The sequence below is a fragment of the Oncorhynchus masou genome, chromosome 14 (assembly GCF_036934945.1).
Source record: "Oncorhynchus masou masou isolate Uvic2021 chromosome 14, UVic_Omas_1.1, whole genome shotgun sequence".
NCBI classification, from domain to species: domain Eukaryota; kingdom Metazoa; phylum Chordata; class Actinopteri; order Salmoniformes; family Salmonidae; genus Oncorhynchus; species Oncorhynchus masou.
Window position 1 is genome coordinate 30,799,763 of NC_088225.1, and position 23,889 is coordinate 30,823,651.

General features: G+C 43.8%; 1 protein-coding gene across 1 annotated transcript; it reads right to left on the reverse strand.

The window, feature by feature from the left end:
* Positions 1–1,704: 1,704 nt before the first annotated feature.
* Positions 1,705–23,862, reverse strand: LOC135554733 (metalloproteinase inhibitor 2-like). Its single transcript, XM_064987168.1, has 5 exons — positions 23,467–23,862; positions 5,194–5,294; positions 4,979–5,087; positions 4,163–4,287; positions 1,705–3,982 (listed from the first exon to the last, which is right to left on the reverse strand). Exons 1-5 carry the CDS (start codon positions 23,594–23,596, stop codon positions 3,785–3,787), a joined length of 663 nt encoding a protein of 220 aa, XP_064843240.1. The 5' UTR covers positions 23,597–23,862; the 3' UTR covers positions 1,705–3,784.
* Positions 23,863–23,889: the final 27 nt, after the last annotated feature.

The window sequence follows — 23,889 nt, forward strand, 5'->3', positions numbered from 1 at the left end:
GGTGGCGAAGTAATTACAATATAGCAATTAAACACTGGAATGAAAAGAACAGCTCAAATTAGCAAAGAGAAACAACAGACATAAAGATCAGTCAATCCGGAAAATTTCAACAACTTGTGCAGTCGCAAAAACCTTCAAGCGTTATGATGAAACTGAGGACCGCCACAGGAAAGGAAGACCCAGAGTTACCTCTGCTGCAGAGGATACGTTCTTTAGAGTTAACTGTCTCTCATGAGGACCGCCACAGGAAAGGAAGACCCAGAGTTACCTCTGCTGCAGAGGATACGTTCTTTAGAGTTACCAGCCTCAGAAATTACAGCCCAAATAAATGCTTCAGAGTTCAAGTAACAGACACATCTCAACATCATCTGTTCAGAGGAGACTGCGTGAATCAGGCCTTCATGGTCGAATTTCTGCAAAGAAACCACCACTAAAGGACACCAATAATAAGAAGAGACTTAATTCGGCCAAGAAACACAAGCAATGGACATTAGACTGGTGGAAATTTGTCCATTGGTCTGATGTGTCCAAATTTGAGATTTTTGTTTCCAACCGCTGTGTATTTGTGAGATGCAGCGTAGGTGAAATGATGATCTCTGCATGTGTGGTTCCCCACCGTGAAGCATGAAGGAGGAGGTGTGGTGCTGTGGGGGTGCTTTGCTGGTGACACCGTCAGAGATTTATTTAGAATTCACCCTTAGTCAGCATGGCTACCACAGCATTCTGCAGCGATACACCATCCCATCTGGTTTGGGCTTAGTGGGACTATCATTTGTTTTTCAACAGAACAATGACCCAACACACCTCCAGGCTGTGTAAGGGCTATTTGTCCAAGGAGGAGAGTGATGGAGTGCTTCATCAGATGACCTGGCCTCCACAATCACCCGACTTCAACCCAATTGAGATGGTTTGGGATGAGTTGGACTGCAAAGTGAAGGAAAAGCAGCCAACAAGTGCTCAGAGCCGCCCAAAATCCATCTCGCTCCATCTTGTCCCACTGCCGGCCACTGGGCTTCCTCTCATCATATTTGGTGGTGAGTGGAAACGCCAAACGGATGCCTCAGATTCATACATCCGGTGAAACATATGGCTCATTGTTCTATCTGTGGTAACGTGCTGGAAATCCAGAGGATTTCATTGATTGATATAATTGAAAACACAGTGCTTGGCTGTTATGTAGCAACATGAATTATGGCATGTTATTATGTATTTCTTGTTTTTAATTTCTAAATAAATGTATCATACTCCCCCAATTAAATGTTTTTTTTATATAAGAATATGAATCACTTATTGTGCACATGCAATCTCAAATAAGAGATGCCCTCAATTTAGAATGTGAACTTTTGAATCTAACATAGCCTTGAACTGTCACATAAACATTAATGGACCTCTACCATTTTCAATGACCCCGACACTAAAGTTTATTCCATCCCGTGATTTTGACCACCTTCTTCATGTGGAATGTCGTACTAATGGTACATTTCCAGTGTATTCCAGAGGAAGGCACTCTGTAATCAAATACAGTCAACACAGGCAGGCACATAGATCTGTCGGCAGGAGGAGCCATTGTACCACCGTAAAAATTCAGCATGACGAACAACTCAACTATGGGCATAATAATTATTATTATAATAATGGGTGAAATATTGTGTCATATAAATTCTGCTGCACAATTGCTGAACAAGTAAATAAACACATCAGATGTATATCTAAACTTTTATTTGTATCGTCTGTCCAATGTCTGAAGATACCATACAGTCCCAATGACACAAGGAGTCATATGCATGCAAAACAATTCAGTTGCTTCTCCACAGTCTCATGTGGATCGAGCACGAGTCGTCCAATTTCATTCTACTTTTCTGCTAGTATTACATAAAGAGACACTTACTAATACAGAATTGATACCATTTACATTACAGGAGAATTTCATATTTTTTACGTGGATATACAAGTTTGGAGTTATATGATACAGTATCCCTGTCCTGTCGGCAAATGATTGATAAGTTATTATAGCAGTACAACATTGTGTTCAGTTTTTACTGAAGTAATACAACTGTAATTGTAGATGAACCTCTTGTAGAGGACGGGTCATGGTGAAGCAGAGCACCGGTAACCAACAAGCTACTCTGACAGGCTGGGTTCAAACCCAGGTGTCCAATGCACCACAAGACTATGTTGGCCCGCTAAGCTAAAACCTTGGCAATAGCTTGGGGAGCTAATACAAGTCTTCAGTGGAGATTATGGCATGCTACAATATGGGTCTGATCTGTTTTGTGAAGTTACTACGTGGACTGTAAAGTGAACAGAAAACTGTGCCAAACATATTCCCTATACCCCAATCACAATTCGAGAATATTCACACACAAAAAGTTTGTGTTTTTTTTACAAAGAACACATGTAATTTGCAAAAAGGTATAACGAGTCTCCCAATTTTTCTAATGAAATATGTTCTTACACAGAGGCATTACACCAAGAGACAAAACAACCAAAGCAAAATATTATAATTATACCAGAACTAAACAAATATAAAATACGTACATAACAAAAAAATGGAAGATTCAATGATCTTGTTTTCAGACTGTACTGTGTGGCATGTGCAGTGTAGTTATATAAACATAGCAGCCAGGTTTACAGTCTCCGTTGCAGAGAAATCAACAAAGGGTTTTGTCCATAGTAAGACCTTAGATAAGCCAGTTAATATTATAATAGGAATGATGAAGCACTTCTAGTTATACGACACAGCACCTATTTTTTTAGACCACTCCTGTCTAGTACATTAAAATTAACAGAATATTTATCCCACCGAAGAATATATACCAAGAATAATATTATCAGACTTATGAAGCAAGGAAGAAAGAATCTGAGCAGCGGAGGCTGGTGGGAGGAGCTATAGGAGGACGGGCTCATTGTCATGGCTGGAATGGAATAAATGGAACGGTATCAAACCAGATGTTTGACTCGTTCAATTTATTCCATTTCAGCTATTATAATGAGCCCATCCTCCTATAGCTCCTCTCACTAGCCTCCACTGCATCTGAGTGATGTTTAATTTGGTTAATGACATTACAAAACTGAAGCCCTGGTTTCGACCTAAACTACTTCAGGGCTACGTTCAGGAGGCCCGTGTTGAATGTTGTAGGCAAAGGTTGAATGTTGCAGATAGAAATGCCATGAATAGAGCTTACATGATTCCTTCCTTTATGTCAGAGAAACATGTTTGTTCTTCATGTATTTAAACATACGATCTGAACGTTCTACAATATTGTGCCCTGCTGAACATGCCCCAGGCTTTAGGATGGTATTTTTTAGGAATAATGTTCTATTTAGAAACACGACCACATCGGCCAACAACACTTTGATATCACCCTTTTGGGTTTCAATAACACCTTTGGTTCCAGTTTAAAAGCGAGCGACAAATGAACGGCACAAGATCAATTAATAGTTGAAGCTCTATATTTGATTTGTAGTTTATTTTTATTGCACTTGTACAAGAAGTGACCAGTAAGAGCTTTTAGAGCGGCGAGGGTCAGAAAGTGCTGTTTTCTCCAGATTGCTGCTCTCTTGCATACAGACTATTTCCTGCAACCTGTCACCTGACCTCTCTATGTGACATCACAACTGGACAAGTCAATATGGGTCTTGGAATTCATTGTTATTAACTACTTCACTGATTCATTTAATCATAATTATTTGGATTTGTAGCTTTGTGTACTTTTGTTTTTTCCATGTATTAATTGCAGACATCTTTAGTCACTCTGAACAGTGAGTGGATGGCCTGAAGAGTTTAGGGGTCTTCAATATCCAGGAACTCCTTCTTGGGTGGTGCTATCCCCCTGTACCAGGCACAGGACCCATCGCTCCTATTGATACAGGCAAAGTGTTGGGCCTGGGGACCGCTGTGGCTCTTCTCCATCACCCAGTCTGTCCACAGACACTCCTCTGGGGCGCTGATCGTACAGGGGATGGAAGTGCAGCGGATGATCTGTGGATCGCAGCAGAAAGAGAGAAAGACCAAGATCACCGACTGATCAGTACCCCAATTCTCTAGCGTTTGCCAATGTGACCAGAGTAATCTTTTTAAGAAAATGTGCTGTGTAAATATTGAACAAAACTGGTGTACTGTAATGTTCCTATAATTCCCATCAAACACACCCACACACACCTTGCACTTGCAGCCACTCTCATAGCGTTGAGTCAAACTCTTCTTTTGTGTGGCACTCATGGCCTCCCAAGACTCAATAAAGTCACACAGTGTTACATGCATGGTTCCATCCGTCTCCAGCTTGCCTGCAGACAGAGGAGATAGTGAGTCTATGTCCCATAGAGAAAACATACTGATACAGACAGGAACACTGGAACTCTTCGAGTGGGTAACACTTTATAATAACCTGAATAAGCATTCATAAACTATTTATAACAACTAGTGTACATAAATACTTCAAATCAATTAATATTTCAATATTTATAAACATTTATAAGAATTATAAAATGGTTCATTCAAAAGCCTGTGTAACATTTGTCATGATTCATTTAGAAATCTGCAGTTCCAACAATAACAAAGCAGACAACCCGCCACGTTTTTGGTACAAAGCTGAGGGATGGGGCTGAAGAAACGGAACCACCCTCAAATTCAGACAGAGCTATGGATGCAAACACTGACCATGCATGTGATTAAAATGAAAACAAGCTTGTATTTTGGGTTCTGATGGGGCACAACAGTTGAACTAAAGACATTACTAATATACAAACTATATTCTTCAAGAATCAATGGGTATACATCATTAATTTAAAAACAAACATTTATTTAAAAAAAAGTTATTATAAATTAAAACCTGAAGTTGTACCAAAATGTATTGTCCCAAAGCACTTGTTTTCTCATACTGCATGCAGTCAGTGGGATGGTCATAATGCTGTAAGCAGTTCTTGGTAGTTGAACCAGTGCTGGCAATAGATCTTGGTAACATAGTGAGAACCGCACCTGTGAAGAGATACTCCTTGTTGCCGTTGGTTTCCAGAGTAACGCCACAGACGGCTGAGGAGGGTGCAGTGAAGATGGCGTCGATATCCCGGTCAGGACCTTTGAACATCTATCCAATCACAAGGAGAGGAAGAGAAGGATCTATCAAACATGTCCATATGCAGGTCTGAACTTCACTGACTGCAGAAAGCACCTAATAAAAAGTCTGATCATACCTTGATCTGTTTGATGTCGTACTTGATCCTCTTGATGGTGTTGCCATAGACGTCATTACCAGCCTCAACCACTTTCTTTCCAACCACCTTGGCCCTGATCACTAGAAGAGCGGAAGAGAGGGAGACATGTTTTAACTCCACTGAAATAATCTATTTCCGTTTTACTGGTCAGTCAGACACTGATGGTTTAAGGGTGTTATGGGATGGAAGAGAACAACAGTAAAATGCTTTATAGACCCATGTTTTTACCGTCTGTTCAGACTGCATAAGTTGAGACTGGTTGGGTGTAACATATTGGCTCGGTTTGCTCCAAAACAGATGAAAGCCCGTTTTCCCTCCTGGTCCTAGATTCCTCTGGTCGTTTGCTTCTCCTTTAATTCAACACTCCTGGTTTAACTATGCTGCCCTGCCTTTAATTCAACATACCTGGTTTAACTATGCTGCCCTGTCTTTAATTCAACACACCTGGTTTAACTATGCTGCCCTGTCTTTAATTCAACACGCCTGGTTTAACTATGCTGCCCTGCCTTTAATTCAACACGCCTGGTTTAACTATGCTGCCCTGCCTTTAATTCAACACACCTGGTTTAACTATGCTGCCCTGGTTTAACTTTAATTCAACACGCCTGGTTTAACTATGCTGCCCTGCCTTTAATTCAACACACGTTTAACTATGCTGCCCTGTCTTTAATTCAACACGCCTGGTTTAACTATGCTGCCCTGTCTTTAATTCAACACGCCTGGTTTAACTATGCTGCCCTGTCTTTAATTCAACACGCCTGGTTTAACTATGCTGCCCTGTCTTTAATTCAACACGCCTGGTTTAACTATGCTGCCCTGCCTTTAATTCAACACGCCTGGTTTAACTATGCTGCCCTGTCTTTAATTCAACACGCCTGGTTTAACTATGCTGCCCTGTCTTTAATTCAACACGCCTGGTTTAACTATGTTGCCCTGTCTGGTCTGCAGATGGTTCAGGTGCCAACCAGGTGCTGGTAGGAAGACTGAGGCACATGAGCGTTTCATCAGCTGTAATCTGAGAGAGGAATGTGCCTGGCCTGCTCTGAGGAAGCTAGTCAGCTGTAATCTGAGAGAGGAATGTGCCTGGCCTGCTCTGAGGAAGCTAGTCAGCTGTAATCTGAGAGAGGAATGTGCCTGGCCTGCTCTGAGGAAGCTAGTCAGCTGTAATCTGAGAGAGGAATGTGCCTGGCCTGCTCTGAGGAAGCTAGTCAGCTGTAATCTGAGAATGAGGAATGTGCCTGGCCTGCTCTGAGGAAGCTAGTCAGCTGTAATCTGAGAGAGGAATCAGGAAGCTGTAATCTGAGAGAGGAATGTGCCTGGCCTGCTCTGAGGAAGCTAGTCAGCTGTAATCTGAGAGAGGAAGCTAGTCAAATGTGCCTGGCCTGCTCTGAGGAAGCTAGTCAGCTGTAATCTGAGAGAGGAATGTGCCTGGCCTGCTCTGAGGAAGCTGTAATCAGCTGTAATCTGAGAGAGGAATGTGCCTGGCCTGCTCTGAGGAAGCTAGTCAGCTGTAATCTGAGAGAGGAATGTGCCTGGCCTGCTCTGAGAGAGGAATGTGCCTGGCCTGCTCTGAGGAAGCTAGTCAGCTGTAATCTGTGTGCCTGGCCTGCTCTGAGGAAGCTAGTCAGCTGTAATCTGAGAGAATGTGCCTGGCCTGCTCTGCTAGTCAGCTGTAGTCAGGAAGCTAGTCAGCTGTAATCTGAGAGAGGAATGTGCCTGGCCTGCTCTGAGGAAGCTAGTCAGCTGTAATCTGAGAGGAATGTGCCTGGCCTGCTCTGAGGAAGCTAGTCAGCTGTAATCTGAGAGAGGAATGTGCCTGGCCTGCTCTGAGGAAGCTAGTCAGCTGTAATCTGAGAGAGGAATGTGCCTGGCCTGCTCTGAGGAAGCTAGTCAGCTGTAATCTGAGAGAGGAATGTGCCTGGCCTGCTCTGAGGAGCTAGTCAAATCTGAGAGAGGAATGCCTGGCCTGCTCTGAGGAAGCTAGTCAGCTGTAATCTGAGAGAGGAATGTGCCTGGCCTGCTCTGAGGAGGCTAGTCAGCTGTAATCTGAGAGAGGAATGTGCCTGGCCTGCTCTGAGGAAGCTAGTCAGCTGTAATCTGAGAGAGGAATGTGCCTGGCCTGCTCTGAGGAAGCTAGTCAGCTGTAATCTGAGAGAGAAATGTGCCTGGCCTGCTCTGAGGAAGCTAGTCAGCTGTAATCTGAGAGAGGAATGTGGCCTGGCCTGCTCTGAGGAAGCTAGTCAGCTGTAATCTGAGAGAGGAATGTACCTGGCCTGCTCTGAGGAAGCTAGTCAGCTGTAATCTGAGAGAGGAATGTGCCTGGCCTGCTCTGAGGAAGCTAGTCAGCTGTAATCTGAGAGAGGAATGTCAGCCTGGCCTGCTCTCTGAGGAAGCTAGTCAGCTGTAATCTGAGAGAGGAATGTGCCTGGCCTGCTCTGAGGAAGCTAGTCAGCTGTAATCTGAGAGAGGAATGTGCCTGGCCTGCTCTGAGGAAGCTAGTCAGCTGTAATCTGAGAGAGGAATGTACCTGGCCTGCTCTGAGGAAGCTAGTCAGCTGTAATCTGAGAGAGGAATGAATGTCAGCCTGGCCTGGCTCTGAGGAAGCTAGTCAGCTGTAATCTGAGAGAGGAATGTGCCTGGCCTGCTCTGAGGAGGCTAGTCAGCTGTAATCTGAGAGAGGAATGTACCTGGCCTGCTCTGAGGAAGCTAGTCAGCTGTAATCTGAGAGAGGAATGTACCTGGCCTGCTCTGAGGAAGCTAGTCAGCTGTAATCTGAGAGAGGAATGTACCTGGCCTGCTCTGAGGAAGCTAGTCAGCTGTAATCTGAGAGGAATGTGCCTGGCCTGCTCTGAATGTCAGCTGTAATCTGGCCTGCTCTGAGGAAGCTAGTCAGCTGTAATCTGAGAGAGGAATGTACCTGGCCTGCTCTGAGGAAGCTAGTCAGCTGTAATCTGAGAGAGGAATGTACCTGGCCTGCTCTGAGGAAGCTGTAATCTGTCAGCTGTAATCTGAGAGAGGAATGTAGGAAGCCAGCTGTAATCTGCCTGGCCTGCTGAGGAAGCTAGTCAGCTGTAATCTGAGAGAGGAATGTACCTGGCCTGCTCTGAGGAAGCTAGTCAGCTGTAATCTGAGAGAGGAATGTACCTGGCCTGCTCTGAGGAAGCTAGTCAGCTGTAATCTGAGAGAGGAATGTACCTGGCCTGCTCTGAGGAAGCTAGTCAGCTGTAATCTGAGAGAGGAATGTACCTGGCCTGCTCTGAGGAAGCTAGTCAGCTGTAATCTGAGAATGTCACGGCCTGCATGCTGAGAGAGGAATGTGCGCACAGGAAATCAGTCACACACTAGACGTTGTCACACACTGTGGGGCCCAGGCCCCTCCTCCCGAGCCCTCCGCCCATCTGTCTGGGTAGAAGGTGCTGACAGCGACACAAACCAGCCTCTCTTTTCTTCTTTCTCCTCATTTCAGTCTGATTCAGGAGATTTTTAAAGGATTTGTTGTTGGACAAGGAAGGAAGAAATAGGCAGAAAGGTTGGAGTGGAAAAACATGGTCCTTGCCAAACAGATGAACTTCCTCTGTAACGATGTTAAGTTCCCTCTATTCCACAACTGTCTATCATCATTAGGACCAGTACACCACATAGATGTACGTGTTGCTTTATCACTGGAATTACAGTTTGTTTTTGTTTTGCAGACATCCTGATCCAATGAAATCACAGTAGACTGGGTTTTTTCTAATAGCTGTACCAGCTACTTAAAGGGGACACTACACTCCATTGTCAGAGTTTGTCAGAGGTTTACAGACCTTAAGATGGCTCCACATCCCCTGCAATCGGTTCGTGCAGAGCCAACTATGCCTCAACCAAAAATACATTGAAAAGATAAGCACCACAATGTGGGATGTGTATTTATGGATCTACACAATATATAGCCTGGGATGTGTATTTATGGATCTACACAATATATAGTCTGGGATGTGGACTTTCCTCAACACAAGATCCCCTTTGAGATAAGAAATACATCTGACCAACTTCGACTTTAGAGTGTAATATCCCTTTAATATGAGCATCTCTTCTATTGGTTTTTAAAACCAGAACTGTACCACTGCCTAGCAACAAACAAAGGGCAGTGTGGAAAACGCTGCTATGAATGAAAGATGAGGTTCACCTCAGTGCAGTCCAGCCCTAGCTGCATTCAGCTGTGAATCAGACTGGAGACTAATGTCAAACAGATGTTTACTTTGACTTCAGTCGTCCAATTCCCCAAGGTGGCGACCGCAGGTACGGCTAAGACCAGTCTTTTAGGGAATTTATACTTTGTCTAAGAAGTATGAAGCATGTGCCTTTTAATTGGATTACAATACGGCCCGGGAATAACATTTCCTTTTAAGGTTTTACAGTCAAACTGTTGACAGGGAGAACGGAGAGGGAGGGACAAAAGAGAACGAGAGAGAGAGAGAGAATACTAGGAGATGGGATGTTGAGAGTGATGGAGGAATGTAGAATATCTCCAGGCAGGAAATAGAGTTAAGGAGTGGCAGGAATAGTAATCATTCTGCAGTTGTGGAATCATCCTCATCACCATTTCATGTGTTTAGAAAGAGACAGGCCAGCAATACCAATACCATATGCTAGCAGTGACATTCAGAGAGAGGAGAGACACAGGGGGGGAGATAGACAGGGGTAGAGAGAGACAGGGGGAGAGAGAGAGAGCGCGCAAGAGAGAAGCCAACAGGATCGACAGAGGGAGAAGTCAACTAAGATCAAGTTCATAGTCAGGAAAAAGCACTAAACTCTACCCAGGCTGCATGGTTGGCTGTGTGCATCAGAACTGCTCTGAGAGGGCAGCCCTTGCAGTCATACAGACTCTAACCACTGGGCACACACTGTTTGAATCAACATGGTTTCCTCGTCCTTTCAATTAAATGACATTGAACCAACGTGGAATAGAGATTGAATTGACGTCTGGGCCCAGTGGGTAAGATCTACATACAGTCTCACTATAGTCTACACACAGTAGTGGAAAAAGTATCCAATTGTCATACTTAAGTAAAAGTAAAGATACCTTAAAAGAAAATGACTCAAGTAAAAGTCACCAAGTAAAACACTACTTGAGTAAAAAGTACATTATTTTCTTTAGGAATGTAGTGAAATAAAAGTAAAAGTAGTCAAAAATATAAATAGTAAAGTAAAGTACAGACAACAAAGAAAACTACATAAGTATTACTTTAAAGTATTTTATACTTATGTACTTTACACAACTGTCTGCACACAGTCTCACTATAATCTACAAACAGTCTCAGACGGAAGCACAAGGCACCTTTTCTCTGAGGCCACACACACACACAACACCAAACATGCCCAGGGGACCCCACAGAACTGCACTGAGTGATCCTTGCAGAATGATCGACTCACGCACACACACTCCCTCTTTCCCTCTGTGTTCCACACTCTGCCATTCTGAAACACACAGCTGCTAGTGTTGCAGCCCCATGGGCAACCAGTGTCGGGGAACCCTCCTGCTCCTCCAGGGGGATTGGTGGTCATCCCCTTGACCGGAGTGCAGAAGCAATCCTCACTGGCTGAGCAGGAATCAGACACCAGACACTTCTCTCCGATGGTAAAGTAAGTCAGGTGGAATGTTCCACAGGCACCAAGCAAGGATATATCGACTGACTGGACTGTGGAGTGACACAGTTGTGCTGCGTCACTTGGATTGGTGGACAATGCTGTCAGTCTGAAATGTACTGTGAAACTAGTCTGCTCTTGGAAATGAGAGCTGGGTTCTGTGTACATAGCTAGTACAGTTCTCTCCTCATGTAATGTCATTTGTCAATTTGGTATTTCCTTTTGAAAATACACTAACATGATTGGATCGTGACATGTAATGTCCCTCTCCATTGAACCTGAGCAGATCATGAGTCCTACCATTTCCACATTTCAACTCCTAACACCATCCGATTTTCGAATCACCAAACCTACAAAGAATTGACTGAGAAAGTCCAGAATCAAACTAATACATTTAATCTTCCTCCGGTTTAAATCCAAATGGTTTGACCTCTAGCTGCCACATGTATGTCTAACAGATAAAAACACACCTCCTGTCTGAATGACCGGATGGTTACCAGCAGCCATCCAGATTCATTACACTATAGAGCTGCTGGAACAGTGGGGCTGCTATTGGACCTCTTACTGTGGCTGTATGTGTCCCTTGGGGGCCATTTGAGGCGGTGTTTGGTTGACACACTACATCAGTGTAATTGGATGGGAGATGTGATGCATGTTACACAGTCTGCTCTCATTGGCCCTGTGCCATAACAACAGTGTACACTGTGTAGTCAACAAACACCACGCTCTGCCTGGCCCCCAAGGTGAGCCGAAATGAGGTACCACCATGCTGGAAGGGGGGGGGGGGGTACAGGCAGCACAGTATGGATGGACACTGAAAAGGGCATTTAAAAAATAGGACTTAAACAAGGCCTTGATAAAAGCCTGTTGACAGATGTTCAAGGAGGGTAGATTTACCAGGAAGTGGCTCATCATAAACCAACTCCTTGTTCACTCTGACTGTCCCCCTAAACTAAGTTAAAGGGTAAAACTTTACAATACGGTTACGGGTTTATAAAGGATTTATAATCATATTAATTGTTGACAGTCAATTAAACATTTTTACAAGTCATTAAAAAGTTAGAACTCATTGATTACAATTGTGAGACAATCATTCAAAAAAGGAACACAAAGGGAGCACTCAATTATGGTTCTGGAAAAATCTGACATTTGTTTTAAGATTCCAGTTACCCATTCATGGTTACATTGTAAAACAGCATTTCCAAAACACTTTCCATTTCAAGTTCATTTGTAATCTATGGGAAGGCTAAACTACTCATCCTAGTAACTTTCCCAGACTACTATGCAACTCCACCGTGCAGAGGTGAAACCTGGGAGAGTCCGCTGAATGATGATTATGACTAACATGGAGTGTGTGGTGTGTGTTCATTTCTAACCAGAGTTGCACACCAGTTGATTTGCGCTCGGTCTCAAGATAAAATCATTGTAGGAAACGACAATGTTACCTGAAAACAGTTGACCATAGATAACATCATTATAGGAAATGACAATGTTAACTGGAAACAAGATAACCAAAGGCTGTGAAAAGACAAGAATAATTATCTGGAAGGCTGCAACAAGATCAGGAGTGGTTGTGGAACAGAGTGTACTTTCTTTCACAAGCAACAAACAGACTAGTTGGGATACTTGCTTGGTCATCAGCAAACATTTTAGAACAATATGCAGATGGGAAAATGTCCATGCATGTCATTTAATTGTAGAGGAGGAGAAGGGTTCTGGTTCAGCCAGCGGCCGACAACTCCTTCTCTATTCCTGCCCTCTATTCATGCTCTCTAAAGACTAACAAGACAGGCACTTCAGTGGGATCCACAGGGTTGGACATCGAGGAAGACATTGAGAAGAACCAATGAAGAAGGGAGGAAGAGGGTAGGAACTAGGATTCACCTGGAATGAAGTTAAGGAAACTGACCTGAACTGGGTTTGCTGGAGATACACTGTTGAGGCTCTTTGCTCCACTAGGAGCTAAAATGATTAAGTCAAATCAAAAGAAAGACAGTCAATTACCATTTAGCAGATGCTAAATCCTCATTCCATATACAGTATACCATTTAGCAGATGCTTTTATCCAATCTAATCCTCATTCCATATACAGTATACCATTTAGCAGATGCTTTTATCCAATCTAATCCTCATTCCATATACAGTATACCATTTAGCAGACACTTCTATCCACATTCCATTACAGTATATTTAGCAGATGCTTTTATCCAATCCCTCATTCCATATACAGTATACCATTTAGCAGACGCTTTTATCCAATCTAATCCTTATTCCATATACAGTATACCATTTAGCAGATGCTTTTATCCAAAGCGACTCAGTCATGTACCCATACATTTAATACGTATGGGTTGTTCTGATAATCGAACCCACTATCCTGATGTTGCAATCGCCATGCTCTACCAGCTGAGCTTGCTCCCTCCGCAGCAATGCCACATTCATCAATCCACTCAAACCAAACCATTAGCTCTCACGTCAAGTGTTCCCCATTGTGTCCCTCAATCATTTTGGAGAATCTACTAGGAATGAAATCTAATGGTTGTCCATAAACTCAACAGGAACTGTCCTCAGGGAATTGTGTGTTGCATGTCATCACACCTCTTCACTAACTGAAATATAAACCCATAAATCTGGTTTATGGTACATTTCTCTGAAACGTCAAGTATAGCTGCTCATGTTGTAGTGCTGCCAAAGACCCTCATCCGTCCTGTCTTACCATACTACACAGGACAGACTGTATCAGTCCTCATCCGTCCTGTCTTACCATACTACACAGGACAGACTGTATCAGTCCTCATCCGTCCTGTCTTACCATACTACACAGGACAGACTGCATCAGTCCTCATCCGTCCTGTCTTACCATACTACACAGGACAGACTGCATCAGTCCTCATCCGTCCTGTCTTACCATACTACACAGGACAGACTGCATCAGTCCTCATCCGTCCTGTCTTACCATACTACACAGGACAGACTGCATCAGTCCTCATCCGTCCTGTCTTACCATACTACACAGGACAGACTGCATCAGTCCTCATCCGTCCTGTCTTACCATACTACACAGGACAGACTGCATCAGTCCTCATCCGTCCTGTCTTACCATACTACACAGGACAGACTGTATCAGTCCTCATCCGTCCTGTCTTACCATACTACACAGGACAGACTGCATCAGTCCTCATCCGTCCTGTCTTACCATACTACACAGGACAGACTGCATCAGTCCTCATCCGTCCTGTCTTACCATACTACACAGGACAGACTGCATCAGTCCTCATCAGTCCTGTCTTACCATACTACACAGGACAGACTGTATCAGTCCTCATCCGTCCTGTCTTACCATACTACACAGGACAGACTGTATCAGTCCTCATCCGTCCTGTCTTACCATACTACACAGGACAGACTGTATCAGTCCTCAACCGTCCTGTCTTACCATACTACACAGGACAGACTGCATCAGTCCTCATCCGTCCTGTCTTACCATACTACACAGGACAGACTGCATCAGTCCTCATCCGTCCTGTCTTACCATACTACACAGGACAGACTGCATCAGTCCTCATCCGTCCTGTCTTACCATACTACACAGGACAGACTGTATCAGTCCTCATCCGTCCTGTCTTACCATACTACACAGGACAGACTGTATCAGTCCTCAACCGTCCTGTCTTACCATACTACACAGGACAGACTGTATCAGTGCTTGAAGTAGAATGAAACAGTGCCGGTCCGCTTTAATTTCACAATGGCGGTATTCATGTTTTACAGCGACTAACCTTGAGGTGTCGATACTCAGGCAGTTCAATTCTGGTAAAGTGCTGGTAAGCCTGATGAACACTGTCCCAATTCAAGCACTCGTCTGCGTTAGCTATCCGCTCAAGACTTCAAAGCATGGAAATATCATCTCACTTAGTAGAATGAACAACCGTTAGCCAACCTATCCACGTGATAAACAAACAGCCCAGCCAAACCCTGAGTACATAAGGAGCTGTTGTGATGTCAAAGCTGGCGCAGATTTTGCTTTGGACAGAAAAGGATGTGGTTTTAATGGTATCGTCTGTTGACACAGCTTGCAGCAGGGCCGGTCTTCAGAGCAGAAACCAGTCAGACTACTTTTTTCAGATCCCAAAAGGTTTGCATTCCTTTTCCCAAAATGTCTCCATAGGTACACACCCCTCCAACTAGAAGCAATACGAGGCAGTGGACTGCTTGGTCAGATGCATGACTGACATAACATCTGATCGTCGAGCGGCATCGAAGGGCTCCGTAACCGGTCAGCCCTGACGGGAGGATTTCAATTGATGTGGATGGAAATGGATTTGCTTCTGGTCAATCCCTTCTCATGATTGAATAAACTGTCTGGAGATGCCAATTAGAAGAAGACTTCCAGTATATTCAGTACATGGCGTTGTTATCGCAGTAGTCCACAAGGAGCGAACAGGATATCAAGTTCATACGCTTCAGTACATGTCCGACAGACAATGAAATACTCCACCCCTGGAATGGACAGTACACCTCTGCCTAAAGACAACAAAAGGTACCAAGTGGCCTTGGTGGTCTAGCAACAGAACATACACCTACCAGTGTCAGCATGGGTTCAAATGTCACCTGCTGCCTGTGACATTAGTGATGGGCGGGGTCGATACAGTTACATACCGGGATACTATTTTTTATGATATATCGTATCGTTTTGAATAGATTGCAATATTATTTTTGCGCTAGTTGGCTGCAACTTGCACCAAAACACCAGTGTTTTCAGCACTTTTATTTCCATGACTGACCAAACCTCGTTTTCTCACGGCTCTCTCTTGTCCCTCTGCAGAAGACAAATGGTGAGCAATATTTTTGGAGCATCAAAACACAATAAAATCACAGTATCGAATTGCAATACATACAGAATTGTGAAAATCGCAAAACATATCGTATCGGCACCTAAGTATGGTGATAATATTGTATCACGACGTCCCTGGCAATTCCCAGCCCTGTGCGACACACTCGCTTCCCGTCTTTCCTATTCTCCCTACTGTCCTCTGTCCAGGAGAAGACCAATACTGAAGCTCCTTTAAAGAAAGTGACCGAAGGCGCCAACCTACAATGGACCACACGGAAACATTCATGCCAGTCACCTCTACTGAGAAGGCAGGAGGTCCCTAATGGAACCTCTTGCGTTAAGAAATGTGATGTATCCTGAAGACAGGGACCAGCACCAAACTAGTACACCAGGCCAAATGAGGTCAACTCTGAAGCAGGCAGAGGATTTACTTCATTACAATGGTTTGTGTATAAAAATACCCCTTCATCATAGCTTAGCCCGTTAATGGCATCGGGAAAATTACAAAGAATATTGTCTGGTTTTCAGTGGTGAAAATCGACCAAGGAATTTCCAGAGATTAAAAGTCCTTCCAGAGGTTATGTGTTTCCACAGCTGGATTTTAAAAGGCAGTGTGTGCCAGAGACTTTCTCAACAGGTTCAGATGCTTGGTCGTGCTCTTCACTGGCCCTCGATTTCCTCATTTCCATCAGACGGGATGACAAGGCCATTGCAATGTTGCCAACTTCAAGGCATTGTTGTGCAATAGCAAAGCAAACCGTGTCCAGTGTTCACATACTAGAAACCGTTGACAGTAAAATAACCCATTCTGACCTCCCACCATTTCACAGCATAGTTGGGGTCAATTCCGTTTCATTCCAGTCAATTCAGGAAGTAAACTAAAAGCACTAATCTTCCTCAAATTGGAATTTCAGTTTACGTTTTGATTGGACTGAATGGAAATAGGATTGACTCCAACCCTGATTCACAGCCTTTTACAGTCAATGAAATGAAAGTGCAATGAAAAGACCATTGTACCTTTGACCTTAAACCTCAACCTTATTCTGCTGCACTAATCTCATAAACAGGATTGTGTTTCTACATCAAACGAGCAAAAGGACAACATAGGAATAAAGTGGGACTCCCAATCCCTATGGGACTCCCAATCACGACTGGATGTGATACAGCCTGGATTTGAACCAGAGACTGTAATGATGCCTCTTGCACTGAGATGCAGTGCCTTAGACCGTTAGATTCGGGAGCCCAGGGGCTACAGTCCATTACAGATGACAAAGGAAGACCCAGGAGTGCTCTGCCCAACGATGCCTCTCTACCAGACCAACTCAACGCGTTTAACACACGCTTCGACAATAACCACACCATGCCATGCGGGAGGGCCCAGAGGACTGGGGGATCTCGCTCTCCGAGGTCGACTTGAATAAGGTCTTTAATCAGCTCCACACCATGCCATGAGGGCCCAGAGGACTGGGGATCTCGCTCTCGAGGTCTTGAATAATCTTTAATCAGCTCCACACCCGCAAGGCAGTGGGGCCGGACGGTTTTCCAGGGCGCGTTCTCAGAGCATCAGCAGATCAGCTGGCAGGCATATTCACTGTTCCATTTCAACCTCCCCATTGCTGTTCCATCATTGCTGTTCCATCATTGCTGTTCCATCATTGCTGTTCCATCATTGCTGTTCCCAAGAACTCTTAGGCTTCATGCCACAACGACTACCACCCTGTAGCCCTCACATCTAATCATCAAGTGCTTTAACAGGCTGGTTATGTCACACATCAACTCCATCATCCCAGACCCACTCCAATATGCATACCGCCCCAACAGATCCAGAGACGATACAATCTCATTTGCACTCCACACTGCCTTCACCCACCAAGGCAAGAGGAATACCTACAGTACCAGTCACAAGTTTGGACACACCTACTCATTCAAGGGTTTCTTTATTTTTACAATTTTCTACATTGTAGAATAATAGTGAAGACATCAAAACTATGAAATAACACATATGGAATCATGTCGTAACCAAAAAGTGTGAAACAAATGTAAATATATTTCATATTTGAGATTCTTCAAAGTAGCCACCCTTTGCCTTGATGACAGCTTTGCACACTCTTGACATAATAATAGAAAATAGTACAAACAAAGAAAAAGCCTTGAATGAGTAGATGTGTCCAAACTTTTGATTGGTACTGTATGTGAGAATGCTGTTCATTCACTACCACCATTCCCATCACCAAGCTTAGGACCCTGGGACTGAACACCTCCCTCTGCAACTGGATCCTGGACTTCCTGATGGTTCGAACCCAGGTAATGAGGGTAGGCAACATCACCTCTGTTACCCTGACCCTCAACACAGAGGCCCCACAGGGGTGTGTGCTTAGTCCTCTCTTGTACTCTCTGTTCACCCACGACTGCGTGGCCGTGCCCGACTCCAACACCATCATCAAGTTTGATGACAAGCCGACGGTGGTAGGCCTGACCACCAGCGACGATGAGACAGCCTACAAGGAGAAGGTCAGTGACCTTGGCGGTGTGGTGCCAGGACAACAACCTTTTCCTCAATGTCGGTAAGACCAAGGAGCTGATTGTGGACTACTGGAAACAGGGGGCCGAGCACGCCCCCATCCACATCAACGGGGCTGCAGTGGAGCGGGTCAAGAACTTCAAGTTCCTCGATGTCCAAATCACTAAGAACTTAAAATCATCCACACACGTGCACAGTCATGAAGAAGGAGTGACAGGGCCTCTTCCCCCTCAGGAGGGTGAAAAAGTTTGGTAAGGGCCCTCAAATCCTCAGTATCCAGCGGCACCATCGAGAGCATCTTGACTGGCTGCATCACTGCTTGGTATGGCACAGGACTCTACAGACTCACTCACACCGACACTCCAACACACACATAACATGCACACATATTTACACTGACCACACACACACACACAATTTATGCTGCTGCTACTCTGTTTATCATACATCCTGATGCCAAGTCACCTGACCCCTATACATATCTACCTCTATCACTCCAGTATCCCTGCACATTGGACGTATGGTATTGGAACTGACTCTGTATATAGTCACCTGACCCCTATACATATCTACCTCTATCACTCCAGTATCCCTGCACATTGGACGTGTGGTATTGGAACTGACTCTGTATATAGTCACCTGACCCCTATACATATCTACCTCTATCACTCCAGTATCCCTGCACGTGTGGTATTGGAACTGACTCTGTATATACTGTACCGAAGATTCTTACTTTCTCATGTTCATCTTATGTTCACCGTATGTTATTTTTAGTACTACATTGATACTGAATACTGCGTTGTTGGGTTTAGAGCTCGCAGAATACTGCTGTTGGGTTTAGAGCTCGCATGAATACTGCGTTGTTGGGTTTAGAGCTCGCATGAATACTGCGTTGTTGGGTTTAGAGCTCGCAAGAAAGGCATTTCACTGTCCTTGTGCACATGCTATTAAAACGTGACACTCTAACAAGCCATTGCAACCTATAGCAGAGAAACGGTGGAATAAGTAGAATAAGTAAACTGCTGTATACATACACACCACTGGCTGAGCCAGCTCACAACCATGAAGAAAGTCCCTAAAAAACTGTATTTAAACATCAAGACAAGACGGTCACTGTTTAGAGATTCTCGTTAGCATAAGTTAGTTATGTAAAGACAAGTAACCCAAACAGGCAGTGGTCTGTACCTGATCAAATCAGAAGAGAAAGAGGCCTAGAAACAGATCCTCGTCAGGGGAAACCAAAGGTTTGGCCTAATATGACTAAATCAAATACAATTTGATCAAATACTATTTTATTGGTCGCAGACACTTGTTTAGCAGATGTTATTGTGGGTGTACTGAAATGCTTGTGTTCCCAGCTGCAACCGTGCAGTAGTATCTAACAATTCACAACAATACACACATCTAAAAGTGAAAGGAATATTAGGATGAGCAATGTGTGAGTGGAATTGATTAAAATACAGTAGAAGTAGTGAGATTCCCTGGTTCTTTAAAGAACATATACAGTCATTAGCCTTCTGGCCAGACGTGGATGCTGTAGTACATTCTTAGAAAAAGAACAGTGCTATCTAGAACCTAAAAGGGTTCTTCGGCTGTCCCCATAGGAGAACCATTTAAAGAACCCCTTTTGGTTGCAGGTAGATCCTTTTGGGTTCCAAATAGAACCCTTCAAACAGAGACTTTTACATGGAACCTTCAAACAGAAGTTTTACATGGAACCCAAAAGGGTTCAACCTGGAACTGAAAAAGGGTTCCCTAAGAGGGCATGGGTCGTGGACAACCTGAAGAAACCTTTTTGGAATTCTTTTCTCTAAGAGGGCACTGGGTCGTGTTCACAAGTCATGAAACTGAAGAAACCTTCCTTTTCTCTAAGAGGGCACTGGGTCGTGTACACAAGTCATGAAACTGAAGAAACCTTTTGGAATCCTTTTCTCTAAGAGGGCACTGGGTCGTGTTCACAAGTCATGAAACTGAAGAAACCTTTTGGAACCTTTTCTCTAAGAGGGCACTGGGTCGTGTTCACAAGTCATGAAACTGAAGAAACCTTTTGGAACCTTTTCTCTAAGAGGGCACTGGGTCGTGTTCACAAGTCATGAAACTGAAGAAACCTTTTGGAACCTTTTCTCTAAGAAACCTTTTGGGCACTGGGTCGTGTTCACAAGTCATGAAACTGAAGAAACCTTTTGGAATTCTTTTCTCTAAGAGGGCACTGGGTCGTGTTCACAAGTCATGAAACTGAAGAAACCTTTTGGAACCTTTTCTCTAAGAGGGCACTGGGTCGTGTTCACAAGTCATGAAACTGAAGAAACCTTTTGGAATTCTTTTCTCTAAGAGGGCACTGGGTCGTGTTCACAAGTCATGAAACTGAAGAAACCTTTTGGAACCTTTTCTCTAAGAGGGCACTGGGTCGTGTTCACAAGTCATGAAACTGAAGAAACCTTTTGGAACCTTTTCTCTAAGAGGGCACTGGGTCGTGTTCACAAGTCATGAAACTGAAGAAACCTTTTGGAACCTTTTCTCTAAGAGGGCACTGGGTCGGTTCACAAGTCATGAAACTGAAGAAACCTTTTGGAATTCTTTTCTCTAAGAGGGCACTGGGTCATCATGAAACTGAAGAAACCTTTTGGAATTCTTTTTCTCTAAGAGGGCACTGGGTCGTGTTCACAAGTCATGAAACTGAAGAAACACTGGGTCGTGTTCTCATGAAACTGAAGAAACCTTTTGGAACCTTTTCTCTAAGAGGGCACTGGGTCGTGTTCACAAGTCATGAAACTGAAGAAACCTGTCTGAAACGGGGAGGAAGGTCTACTACCTAAACTTGTCAAATAAGAAACACTCATTTTATTTTTCCGTTACACAACGTTTCGCTACGGTGGCCTAATGAACGTGAGCGACCCTGCCTGGATCTCACACCAAAGCCCATGTTTCCCAGATTCCATTTGCCACACAGACTAGCAGTAGTAACTATACAGTAATAATAGTGGCTGCAGTGGGAGGCATCTATCATCTGTAGTTGTTGTTCTGGTGGTTTAGGCTGGACCAGGGTAGAACCCATCCAGGGTAGAACCCATCCAGGGTTCTAGAGTTCTTAATTCCACTCTTTTACCTTTAGATCTGTGTGTATTGTTGTGAATTGTTAGATATTATTGCACTGTTGGAGCTGGGAACACAAGCATTTCGCTACACCCAGAATAACATCTGCTAAACATGTGTATGCGACCAATAAAATGTGATTTGATTTGATAGAGTGGAAGGTCCCAGAATAACAGTTCTCAGTCACAACACAGTGGATTGTGCTACTCGACTCCCAACATCTTGCCTGTTCATGGTACACTTTGATGACCAAGACAAGGATCTGGCCAAAGAACCATCCATAGTAGAGCTCAAAACAAACAGTATTTACCCACAATGCAGTACACAAGCTGTGTTTATTTGTATCTGCCTGTATGAATGTTAACATCACAACAGCAATGACAGCACCTTTGAAAGAACAGATTACTTTAAATGGATACATTTCAATCATATTTTGACCTTGTTAAATCCACTATGAGCCAGGCATAGGTCAGTCACATTCCACAGAATTAACAACTATCCTGTGTTTATTTCACAAGGACAGACGCTGGAATATTCTTAGCTGGTTGTGTTTGAGAATATTTCCCTTCATGTGACCCCAAGGGGATTTAAATGATCTGGAGAAGAACATGGGTCTGAGTGTCTGGTACAGTAGCTGCTGCTATAAGACAACTCTATAGAGGGCACAGTGTCTGGTACAGTAGCTGCTGCTATAAGACTACTCTATAGAGGGCACAGTGTCTGGTACAGTAGCTGCTGCTATAAGACTACTCTATAGAGGGCACAGTGTCTGGTACAGTAGCTGCTGCTATAAGACTACTCTATAGAGGGCACAGTGTCTGGTACAGTAGCTGCTGCTATAAGACTGTCTGGTACAGTAGCTGCTGCTATAAGACTACTCTATAGAGGGCACAGTGTCGTCTGGTACAGTAGCTGCTGCTATAAGACTACTCTATAGAGGGCACAGTGTCTGGTACAGTAGCTGCTGCTATAAGACTACTCTATAGAGGGCACAGTGTCTGGTACAGTAGCTGCTGCTAGTAGCTGGTACAGTAGCTGCTGCTAGCTGCTGTCTGGTATAAGACTACTCTATAGAGGGCACAGTGTCTGGTACAGTAGCTGCTGCTATAAGACTACTCTATAGAGGGCACAGTGTCTGGTAGCTGCTGCTATAAGACTACTCTATAGAGAGGGCACAGTGTCTGGTACAGTAGCTGCTGCTATAAGACTACTCTATAGAGGGCACAGTGTCTGGTACAGTAGCTGCTGCTATAAGACTACTCTATAGAGGGCACAGTGTCTGGTACAGTAGCTGCTGCTATAAGACTACTCTATAGAGGGCACAGTGTCTGGTACAGTAGCTGCTGCTATAAGACTACTCTATAGAGGGCACAGTGTCTGGTACAGTAGCTGCTGCTATAAGACTACTCTATAGAGGGCACAGTGTCTGGTACAGTAGCTGCTGCTATAAGACGACTCTAGAGCATCAGTGGGACAGGGAAAATAAAAAGGAGAGGGGGGGTTATGGGTTCTCTCTGTAAAATGTAAAGTATGTGAAGTATTGGATAATTTCATGTTGAATTGAACATTTGTTTTGAAGCAAAGTGCTGTGTGTGTACGTGTGTGTGGTGTGAGAGAGAGGTCCACCCATCACCATTCCCTCTTGTATTCCCAGTATGTTGCAAATAAAGCAGGCCATCCATCTTAAATAGTGAAACAAATGAACTGTCAAAGATAATTGATATAACCACTATTATTTGATTTTCATACTAGTCTACACCAAGAAGTCTACACTACAACTGAGTGCGTCGGGCTAAATGTAGGAAAATATTAATTTGACATTTTGGTGTATATCATTTAGCTTTTGGACAAATAACAATTAATCCGAAGGCATACTGTAGGCCTATAGCAACATAGAACACTTGGTGTAGAAAATCTACAGGAGGGCAGCTATCCAGGAACAGGGTTTGAGAACCCTGGCTGGAGCCCGTTTTACTGTTGCCTACTTAATTATGTAAATAATTGTGTGAGAATACGTAAATATAGGCCTAATGATCATGGCATGAAAATTATACAAAGTTACAACGACCACAGACAATTCTGTATGATGCGCAAAAATGTGTAGTAGCCTATCTTGATACAGTGTAGTAGCATATCTATCAACATGTGAAGAGAAACAAATGTTGCCAAAATTGCTTACCGACGTCTGCATTGCAAAAAGCCTGTTGAGGATGCGCAGGGGAGCAACTGCAAGCTTCTGCGATGTCTTCCACCCGCCAGAGGAACAGAACGACCAGAGTAATGAAACAACTGCTTATGGACCAAGTCATTTTGAAAACGAATTATTCTACTGTCGACTGTATGGAAAAATCTATCAATCTATCGCGTGGAGGGAAAATGTTTACCCCACGGCAGCAAAAGAACAGAAACACAAATATATATTCAGTCCCAAGCTTTTCAGGTCGTGAAGTCGATTGTTTCGCCAAATATCACAAAAGGATCGCACTAATGAAAGTGTGACATGTAAACTACACTAGAACATTGCCCTTTCCCTTCTAGACTGTTCCAGACTGACAGACACCTAGAAGTCTGTTTGCCTTGCCTTTTATGGTGGGCTGTGAGC